Here is an 11,837-nt window from a genome sequence, read left to right as displayed (position 1 = left end):
AAGACATTTTGCACTTCTGAATAAACTTCTGTGGTTGTTAAATTGATATAATTACCCTGTATGTTTGACATGTTTAGATGTGAAGTAGGACGTTATTTAGTCCCGTTATGAATCTGACTCCAGCGGTGTTCATCGTGGTAAACGCAGGATTTGTCGGCACATGATTACCCAGCTAACAGTGAACGTTCTCTCGAGGTTCTCTCTAAGTTCTGAACTAACGTTCCTCCAGTAACATTAATAGAATGTTTGTTCAAAGTTGTCTGGACTTTAATGTTTTGAGAGCATTATTATTTATTCATTTCTCATGGAACTATTTTACCTGAAACGTTTAGTTGTACGTTTTTTTTTTTTTTTATGTTATTACTTGTTTTGGACCGTTCAGAGAACATTCACAAGTAATATTACTGTAAAGAGAGATAATATAGAATGTTCCCTTTTTGCATAACCAAGAAAAATTTTTTTAACATTTGGTGATGTTAAAACATTTGTTTAACAACTTGTTGATGTTTTAACATTCAGAGTACATTCAGAAATAATGTTTTTGTAACATTCTTAAAAGACATTTTTGTTATTGGTTGGTTCCCACAGAGCAAAACATGACCCACAGAAACACAAGACAGCAGTTATTGATGCCACACTGAGTTCAACAAAACAGATAAGCTCTCTCTCTCTCTCTCTCTCTCTCTCTGTGTGCGTGTATGTGTATGTAGGTTTAGGGGTAGGGTGAGTGTGTGTGTGTGTGTGTGTGTGTGTGTGTGTGTGTGTGTGTGTGTGTGTGTGTGTGTGTGTGTGTGTGTGTGTGTGTGTGTGTGTGTGTGTGTGTGTGTGTGTGTGTGTAGGTTTAGGGGTAGGGTGAGTGTACGTGTGTGTGTGTGTGTGTGTGTGTGTGTGTGTGTGTGTGTGTGTGTGTGTGTGTGTGTGTGTGTGTGTGTGTGTGTGCTCATGGGAGGAATATCTCTGTAGATTGTGTGACAGACAGTGTGTCAGTGTAACACAGGGATCAGACAGAGAAAGATCTCCAGTCCATCATGAAGGTTGGAACCGCAGCGCTGATTCTCTCGGCCGTCCTGCACGCAGGTGAAGCACTTTCTCTCTCTTTTATTCCAGGTTTTTTTGGGGTTTTTTTTTGGTGTGTATCCCAAGATTTTAGTTTTGAAAACTTTCGTGCTGTATTTTCACTGTTAAGGTAAGTTAGCTGTAATTGTTCTGAAATAGATAATTGTTTGCATCTTGTGTCAGTTTTATTTGTTTTCTGTAGCAGTGTTAGTTTAATGTGCACATTTAATGACATTTATCAGAAAACAGTGAACAGAGGGCAGTTGTTTTGTGTGTCAGACGTCCGCTTCGTTTAACTGGCTTTTCTTTATCTTTGTCTGTTTTTCCCCCCGACAAAATACAGTGATAGTCTGAAGTCAGGCTGTAGAGACTGATTAAATCACACCGTCCAACACTGACAGCAAAACTGCAACATTTATTTAAATTTTTATATATATTATTTTTCATTATGTTTTCTTAAACATCAAAAACAGACAAAGAGCCAAAAAACTGGTTCCCACATTTTGTCGAATTTAACAGAATAGCAAGAAATGGTGTATTTAATTATTTAGTGACGTAATGTCGTATATTCATTCGTTTGCAAACTCAAAAAAAATTATTTAAAGAAAATGCCAGTTTCAATCTTTGCAATGGTTTCCGTTGTAATATTCTTGTGTGTTTAGTTGCAAATCTTGCAAAACACTGTTGTCGGTTTCATTTCTTTTTTTTGACAGACTTTGTGGGACACATCACACGTCCCATTAAATTAACATAATGCGTTCCCAGCTTTGCTTTATAATATTCTGATATGCTGTCACTTTTAAATAAGCACATTAAATGTGATCAAATCACACTCACTGGTTTAGTTTTCTCATCAAGTGATTCTGTTGTGCCAAAAACAGATTGTGTGGAGTTAGATTTTTGCTTGCGTTTGTTTAGCAGAGCAGGACTGAAGGTCAGCGAGAGCGAAGGGTTCATCTGACGAAGACTCTCAAAATGAAATCAGCCATATCTGAAATTAAACAAAAAAAGATTTTCTCAATCATGTGGTCTAACTCAGAGGTTTTCAAACCGGGGGCCACAGGGGAGTGACGGCAGTCAGTGGAGAAAAACACTGTAAAAATAAATAAACAAATAATAGAAAAGTTGTCTGTGGAAATGTCTAGAGAAAAACAGTGTAAAAAATGTAACAATAAATTTAAAAAAAATTATCAAATAAATATATTCCCATAAATTAATGAATTAATTAGTGAGATTAATACGAATAAAAATAAAATGTGATTAAAATAACCAAATATAAAAAATTACACAACAAATAAATATATTTAACAATACAATAAGTAGAAAAAAAACTTAACTTATACTAAATAATTTTTCAAATAAAAATTTGAATTGGTATATTTTGTCTCACATTTGTAGTTTGCACCATTAAATGTTATTTTCCTGTTTACTACTGTGAAGCTTCTCTTGTATAAATCACTAAAAACAAAGGAGACTTATACTATAGACTATATATCGAGTCTTTGAATTATACATGAAAACATATAGCAGCCTTTAAAATATGGGGTCCTTCGTGAGGATGATCATAATTGGTGGTATCGTTCGTTCATTTGTTTTTGCTTTCACATATGAAAACGGAAAAACGAGAAAACAGCTCCTTTTACGTTTTTTTTTTTTTTAAACGAAAAAAACAAATTATGACTTGATTTCTCTCTTTTTTCCTCTCGACACCTCTTTAACTTGGCATGAAGGCAAAAGTAACCTATATTGCGAAGGAATGCAATAGAAACTATAAGAAGGGTCTTCTCTCCATTCTGCCTTTTGTCTGATAACCACCCTGACAACTGTCAATGCGTGAACTTGTTTACATTTGGGCTGTTTCAATAGATTTTTTCAGTCAGTTAAGCCCAATAATTGGGTGACAAATAGCATGCATATAGACTATTAATTTTACAGGCTAACAAATACAGTGTGGGTAAACTCTTAATTTGAAAAATAATGAATGCATATCCTGCCAATCAGATTTAGCACCACCCACAGGGGAAAATCGGAATATCAAGTGGTTTTTCTGATTTCCGTGCAAGAACCGTTTATATACTGTCTATGGCAAGAACGGGAAAACCAAAAATCAAGTCATAATTTTATTTTTTCACAAAAAAACGGAAAAAATGGAAAAAGAAGTTGTTTTCTCGTTTTTTCGTTTTCATATGTGAAAGCAAAAACAAATGAACGAACGATACCTGCACTACCCCTGATCTAACTGACAGTAAGAAGCATCCAGTCATAGGCTGAAACATGTGTGTTGTGTGTTCACATCAGTGTGTGGCCAGAGTCCCGTGGCGTCGGTCCGACCGAAAGCGGCTGCGGTGAATCTCGGCGACACCGTCAGCTTCCAGTGCCGTGTGACGAGCGGAGCTCAACCCGTCCAGCTGGAGTGGAGGAGGATCAACAACCAGCCGCTGGGAGGTGCGTTGTTCACATCTACAACCATCTCAGAAAACACACATTCTGCTGAATCACCCAGCGAAAGGGGGAAACAGACTTTTTTACACCCTCCTTTTTCATTTTCAATTTTGACCCGGAAGCGGTTCGTAAAACTTTTTTTTTTTAAATCCAGTTTTCAGTACGGGAAAAAAACTTTGCATAAAGAGTTAGTCTATTAAAACACACATCTTTTTTTTTTCTCAGAAAAAAAAAAAAAGAGATTTAACCATTGAAACTAAATTGTTCTTAATTAACTCATTAGTTTCTCATGGAGAAATGGGATTAAATGCAGATCATATGTTGAGTGCGTCTCTTCTAGAGTTTCACATCTCAACAGTATCTCAGTATGTGCTCAAGATTGTTAAAGCTACACTGTGTAATTTTTTAAGTTGATTCTTAGCAAAAAACACTTTGTTCTTTCAAAATCATATGTGCTCATTAATGTGTAATTACTTCAACCAACTAATCAAGTATTCTCGTAAGCGAAGAATCTGCCATTTATAATACATACGAGCCAGTCGGTCGAATGGCAGCAGCCATGTTGCGCCTCCATCTTGAAAATACATTAGCCAAAGAGGGACATACCTGGAAATTCAAGCTTCGCCTTTCGCGTTTTTACACTCAGTGGCACCGAATGATGATTGCAAGGGGGAGATTACTCGCGACTGCCGGCAGATTTGAAATAATACGGCCACCATAGGAGTTAAAACACTCTCAGAATGGGAGGGGCTAGAAAGTAATATTCAGTTGGCAGTCATAAACAATTTCACCGCTAGATGGGAGAAAATCCTACACAGTGTAGCTTTAAAGATACCAAAGTCTGTCATCAAAACTCACATATTAATCATAAAATTCTTCCAAAGAACAAATGATGAATGAGAGCAAACGAGTTGGTCTATAGTAGGAGAAACCTAGTAGTAGAAGAAAGTAGAAGAACCATTCCTGGTTCCCCAAAGAACCTTTCAGCGATCCGTTCTTAAAAGAACCATTTTTATCTTAGTGTGAAGAACATTAAAAAACAAACATAAAGAACCTTTGTGGAATGAAAAGGTTTTATGGATGTTAAAGGATCTCTTTATGGAACCATCGGAAAACATTTTTTAGAAAGCATAATGCCGTTTTAGTTAGTAAAATGACAGATGACACATCAGATCATGGCTTTAATGGGTTTACGTGGTATGCTGTATTTTGTCACAGATAACGTAAAGCTTGGACCTGATGGTGCCGTCTTGACCATTGTCAACATCCGTCTCAAAAACCAGGGCGGGTATCGCTGCACTGCCACCAACGCTCAGGGGAAATCCACCATCACTGCCACCCTGAGCATCAAACGTGAGTCCAGTGTGTTTCTCGCATAGTAAAGTGGCCATGGAAGGGAAGTTGCTCGTCTTTTCTACCCTGTTGTGACATATGTCCGAGTGAAACGCTTCAGGAACAAGAACAAATGTGGGCGGGGCTTGAGTGTGTCTGTGGGGAATTGATTGGATGGTTGTGGTTTGCTATTGGCTGATCTCATGTGAGTGACAGGTCATAGCCCCGCCCCCGTCATCAGAGAAGAGAGGAGATGCTGCAAGAGGAACTTATTCTGATTCAACATTATTAAAACAATAATGATGTGCACTCATAAATTAGTTTGAATAAACACTGCAATATTACATTTTGATTTCATGGTGACTTTAAATAGACAATGTTTCTGTTATTGACTGATGCTAGTGTGATACTGTAATTATCATAGGCAGAAACTAATCCAAACACAAATCTAGCAGTAAAAAATATATTTTCATGAAATAAAAGAAAAAGTCTGGAATTTGCAAAGAGCAAAAGCTAGAATAATAATGTGTGCAAAAATATTAATTATACCAGAGAGGAATTTAAGTTTTGTTTCTTAATTTTCAATTTTGATTTAATTAATCTCTTGTGTTCACTTTACTAGCGTATTCTGTCAAAATAACTACCCGACTCGACCAGAAGGGCATTTTTTGACATGTAAAACAACATCCAACCAAAGTTCACATGCTGCATTTTGCATATTTTATATTATATTTATATTATATTTATTATATTTCGGAAAAAACTGAAAGTAATACTCAAATAAAATAAAAATGAAAACAAAAGATATAAATGGAGTAAACGCTGTATGTGAATGATTAAAACTAAATAAAACGAACTTGGAAAAAAAAATCTAAAAAACAAAAAAAAATCTTAAAATAAAAAGCAAGTGTATACTTCCGCTGTCAGTCACCTGTATGATGAGTGTTTGTTCGTTTGTTCAGAGCCTCCGAAGGTGCGCGTGACGCCGGCCGGGCCGCTGACGGTTCGAGCGGGCGAAAGCGTGACTCTCGAGTGCAACGTCTCGGGGAAGCCACGCCCCTCCGTCAGCTGGTTCAAACAGGAAGGAGGAAGTGAGACGGAAATGGTTTCCATGACAACAGACACCACTGCATTACTAAAGGTGTGAAATATATTTCCATTATGGCAACTCTTGGAATATTTATGGCATGTAATTTAATGATGCAGTGTCATTGTATTTGGTCCTGGTGAACTGGATCTGGAGTATAGACTCGCTACTGCTAACAGAGACACCGACACACTTCTGTGACTTTATAAGATATGCTGCGGCATAAATAGACACACATAAATCCCGTAGCAGATCTAGGCAGGTGGAGCTGGGGAGGTGGAGGGGTTCAGAAGAACTCTGATAGCTTACAGCAAACACTGAACCAGACTATTTAAATGTTGAGCAAGCAATCTCATTGGCTGCAGGATCAGCTGAGCCAATCAGCTTGTGCCATCTGGTAATGATGTGATTGCTTGCAGATGCATGTAAATAACCTATCAGCCTGCGAACTAGATATTTCACTTTCAGTCATTCTAGGATTCATTCACATCTTTCTCTCTCTCTCTCTCTCTCTCTGAAGGTGACAGTGATGGCAGCAGAGGATGCTGGGATATTTGTGTGCCGTGCTCAGAGTGGGGAGGGGCTTGCTGAGGGGCGGGTGGAGCTGGAACTGGAGGGCGGAGCCTCGGCTCCTCAGGCCTCGGTCGCTAACACAGATCTCACAGCCGTGGAGGGTCAGAGCATCACCATGCACTGCAACGCCACCGGTAACGCCACTCTCAGGGAAAATTAACACCATTAACACTTAAAGTCATGATGAAACGTAAGTAGCGGCAGTAATCCTGTGTGTTGTGTAGGGCGGGATTTGGTTGTCAGTCAAGATGTGGGTGTTGCACTCAAAAATGCAAATTGAGTTGATTCAAAATGACGAGGTCAAATGCTTACAGCTTTACATAAGTCTGTCCAGTGAACTCATGATCTCACTATAATTCCTCAGGTTCACCCACTCCGATCATTTCCTGGTCGAAGCTGCGGGCGCCATTGCCATGGCAGCACAGCGTGAGCGGCGGGAGTCTGACCCTCAGTAACGTGGGACGGCAGGACTCAGGTACAGCGTGAGTGAGTGAACGAACGCGTGCTTTACATATGGGATGAATATTGAAATAATATTACTGTAAATTATTGGGCTACTTAATTGTAATTAATTGTTAAATTCACTATCAATTTCTGTTTAAAAATGTTTTTTCACAGTGTATAGTCAAGTCACATTTATTTAAAGCAAAGCAGCTTTAGGTACAGACACACACACACACAACTAACCTCTGACCTTACACTCCAGACACACACACACACACACACACACACAACTAACCTCTGACCTCACACTCCAGACAGACACACACACACACACACACACACACACACACACACACACACACACACACACTCAACTAACCTCTGACCTCACACTCCAGACACACACACACACACACACACACACACACACACAGACACACTCAACTAACCTCTGACCTCACACTCCAGACACACACACACACACACACGCACACACTCAACTAACCTCTGACCTCACACACCTGACACACACACACACACACACACACACACACACACTCAACTAACCTTTGCCTCACACACCAGACACACACACTCAACACCCCTCTGCCACTCCCACACCTGACACACACACACTCAACTAACCTTTGCCTCACACACCAGACACACACACTCAACACCCCTCTGCCACTCCCACACCTGACAAAGCATCCGGAGCAACTCTATTTACAGACATGTTAAAACACACACGGGCGAGTGACCAAAGCACGCAATTACCCGCCAAAACCATCCCGACAGGTCTAAAATACACACACTTATAATAGGCTTACCATAGTGAATCAGGGTAAGACAAAAACACGAAGAAGGATTGATGAGGTACTGATTCATTATTATGTAACAACATGCGCGCACAATTAGTTTCAGTGTCTCTCTGTCTCTCAGGCCAGTACATCTGTAACGCCACGAACGCGGCGGGTTTCAGCGAGGACTACGTGCAGCTGGAGGTGGACTGTGAGTGACACAAACACACTCTTATCACTCTGACCTTGTACAGACGTTTACACTGTAGAAATCATGCGTGGTCACAGGTCAGTGTAGACGCTAAACGTTGACTTTAGGCTGATACTGTAAGACATCTGAGCTGAACCCACATCAGCTGCCAGCACACAAACTTTGAGCGGATTCTGAGCAGCTGAACTTAAACACATGGGAACCTGAAAAGGAGCAGCAGTTTAGTTTCACACAAATGAAGAAGAGGACAACTGAGATTTTAAATCAGAGCAGCACAGACCGATCTTTGGACTGAGGGATCGAGGTGAAAGAGCCTGTGTGTAAACAATAAGGGAGTGTGGGGAAACATCACTCATTTACAGTGAGCTATGCTTTATATGACATTAACCCTTCCCTTAGGGGGTTTATTTTTTTACATTTTTGAAAAAATTGAGTGTTCATCAGAGGGGTCCCCATGACTTGTGTCGCACTTGAACAACGAATATACACAAAAAATAAAAATATAATATAATATATAAAAAATAAAAATATACACAATTTTATGGATTCGAGGAGTTTCGTGGTTGAAATTTTAAAAGAGGAACAAATCCTTCATTCACGGGTCAAATTGACCCCCTTAGGAATCAATGGAATGCAAGAAAGTAAAAACCTACAAATGCTCAAAATTCAAACAAAAAATGCTAAGACTTTATTGCATAAAATTATGAATTATTATGAATTTAAGTCGAAAGAATGTGAGCAATGTGCGTAAATTACGATTTATTTATTTATTTATTTATTTATTTAGTATTTATTGAATAAAATAAAAAATAACCAAAAATATCCCAAAATAAATCGCATTAAAACAGAGAAAAAAATATCATCAAAATGAAATATAATAAGCTTTATGAAAAAAAAAAAAAAAAGAAGTATAATTTTAGGGCTCAGGATGAGGGTAAACTGTCTTGTCTCCTCCTCAGCGCCTCCCTACGCCACCACACTGGCGGATGAGATTGTCGCCCGTCCCGGGGATGCCTTGCGTCTGCAGTGTCTCGCTCACGGCACTCATCCAATCCGCTTCCGCTGGACGCGTGTGGGCGGAGCCTCCATGTCGCGGGGGGCAGAGTCAACCAAGGACGGTCTGCTGAAGATCGCTCGGCTCAGAGCATCAGACAGTGGGACGTATAAATGTGTGGCGACCAATCACGTGGGGTCCAGCGAAGCAGTGACCAAAGTCACTGTGAGAGGTGCGTGAAGATCTTGAGATGATGTTCTTCAAAAGTAAAATGCTCTGGAAGTCACTAGGACTCCACTGAGTAGTTAAAATAATAATGTTTCCGTCATTAAATGCTCATTTCGTTTCATCTCTCTCTCCTCTGCTTTTACCTCCCAACAGCTTAATCAGAGACTGTCCTGATGATTGTAAAAATCTACCCATTAATTATGAGGATATTAGAGACTTCAGACCTACAAGACGATGAAGCTCAGAGACAAAACGAACATGTGATGTTTTGCTATGGTGTTCAGAACACCAGTTCTGTCTGTATATTCTGCAATGGCACGGTAAAAAAAGATGCTTTAACTTTGGCACTCAAGTCAAATAAATAAACATAATGAAGGTCACCATCGGAGGACTGTGTGTTTACATGGGGGCGGGGGTGTTAATAAAGGCCATGGGTTTTTGTAAGAAAAATATTTTGTTAAAAATGTATAACTTTATAATCTAAAAAAAGCTTCTGCAGACGACCGTACGCATACTACGCAACATTTAAGCTCACATGTAGTCATTTTTATAGTTTTATCTATTGATTGTAAAGCTTATTTAAAGTACCTTTATACAGTATTTTTAATAAAATGAAGTGCCTAATAAGTAAGAGATAATGTACATCCAGCCGGTTGTTCTCTCAGAATAACCCCCGACAGGGTGATGAGGACCCCGATGCGAAGCGGAGGCAATGTACATTATCTCGCTTATTACACGGCTACTTGCCACATAAGTAAATAATTAGACACGAAATATTGATCTGAGTTTAAATATTTTACTAGTGAACAAACAAACTTCTTTCATGTCGTCATTATGGGGTATTGTTTGTAGAATTTTAAGGAAAATAATGAATTTAATCTATGAATACTTTCCGGATATATATTTATGTGTGTGTGAAACTATATTTCATGTCAAATAATGATCTTTTAAAATTTTGTTGCTAACACTTATTTCACAAACACCTTGTTAAACTTATAATTGGGATGATATAATACCTTTATATTTGTGAGTATCTACCATTTGATCATGCTTGAGTCACACACAGACTTCAACATTCAGCATGCAAAACACAACTATGGTAACAATACATTTTTTTTAAAGCAATAAGTATATCAAGTACTCTCTACAATTATTTTTTAGTTACTACAACTCTTGTGTAAGTAAACTATACTAGGCATTTGCCAGGACAACATACTATTCCCATTTCACTTTACTTGGTTTTTAATAGGCAATCGGTTTGCATGCTTTTTTAAGTCCAACTCATTAGATTTTACAGTGTGAAGAGAGGAGGTGCAACATATAATCCGGCGGCGTGCGGACCATAATTTGGTCCTGAACACCAAAATAAAAAGAGATATCATCATAGACCACCCATTCACCATTGTGTGTCAATGAAGAGGAAGTGGAGAGGGTAAATTACATCAAATTGGTCAATCAATACTTCTCATCTGGTAAAGAAAGCACAACAAAGGCTATTCTTCCTTCGAAAAATGAAGCTGGCCAGGTTGCCCACATGGAGCTGTCAATCAAATCAGTGACTGAGACTCTTGCCAAAACTCCCAATATATTTGACGAATCTCTTATTTACACTATGTTTGCACTGGTAGTTATGATGAAAGCATTCGTTAGTGAATTTCAGTATTAAATAATATTAATCAAAAATATAATTAACAAAATATAAATCAAATATAATTATTTGACATTATGCATAACTCATAATCATATATTAAGATATTAAACATGATATTGTCAGATTTCTACTCATTTCACCCAAAACAGTGAAAACTTTAAAAGCATTGGAAAATTAACCATTGTGTTGGTATAGCAACTGTTTAAAGGAGCATTTCACCCGTGGGAACATTAATCTTTATTAAAAGTGGGTCATATATAGTCGAAATGTAACAAATTTCGAATTTGGTGCCTTCTTGACCGAGGACAGACAGAAAGTAACTTTAGGGCGCATTTGTATGGAAGACAACTCCCACAATGCACCACATTGCACAGCTCCACAAGCCACTCCCACTAATCCAGAACAGCGCATATGAGGTATCCGGCTATCAGAGAAATCACTCTTCCGTCTACAAGGCTAGTTAAATTCACTGAAATTCAATTAATAAATTCATTTCACACAAAATTTCGAGTTAGTTGGCGAACTCAATAGTGAATTACCCCTTGTTTGTATTTCCTTTCGTAATGGGGAATTATTGAACGGTACCGGGATGTTCAGTCCGCGTCCGCAACAGGTAGGTCTTCTGCCTCCTGTTCCTCCATCAGCCTCCGCTGCTCTTCGCTATATTGCACCTCGTAAAGGTAGCCGCGAACATCTGATTCGAGCATCAGACTTTCAAAATCCTCTTCTTCCATATCATATTGAGTACCTTCCGCCATTGTCGTAACTTCACATCTGGCTCCACAGCGCCTGTTAGCTTAGCTTCCAAACAAGATGGCGGATATTGCGGATGGCGGTTTCGGCAAGTGAAGTCCCACCCACTGACCTGTAGTAGGTCTGTAGCGTGAGTGGGTCCCACCATAGATATCATATAATAAAGGCTAGATGTCTTACGGCGGAGTCACTTCCGGCATCACCGGCGGCCATCTTACCACAGGGAAGCTGTGAATTAAGGTGAGTGATCAGCACGCACACAAATC

The 11,837-nt window shown here is 38.9% G+C and overlaps 1 protein-coding gene across 1 annotated transcript; it reads left to right on the top strand.

Annotated features, from left to right (window-relative positions):
* Positions 1–618: 618 nt before the first annotated feature.
* On the top strand, positions 619–9,547 carry sid4 (secreted immunoglobulin domain 4). Its single transcript, XM_084402616.1, has 9 exons — positions 619–1,077; positions 3,355–3,501; positions 4,717–4,851; positions 5,793–5,971; positions 6,438–6,624; positions 6,855–6,965; positions 7,877–7,945; positions 8,905–9,171; positions 9,321–9,547. The coding sequence occupies exons 1-9, from the start codon at positions 1,029–1,031 to the stop codon at positions 9,323–9,325; spliced, it is 1,149 nt and encodes a 382-aa protein (XP_084258742.1). The 5' UTR covers positions 619–1,028; the 3' UTR covers positions 9,326–9,547.
* Positions 9,548–11,837: the final 2,290 nt, after the last annotated feature.

Source organism: Rutilus rutilus, assembly GCF_951802725.1.
Source record: "Rutilus rutilus genome assembly, chromosome: 2".
Taxonomy (NCBI): Eukaryota; Metazoa; Chordata; class Actinopteri; order Cypriniformes; family Leuciscidae; genus Rutilus; species Rutilus rutilus.
The sequence above is the reverse complement of the archived record's forward strand: the minus strand, read 5'-3'. Positions and strand labels throughout refer to the sequence as shown.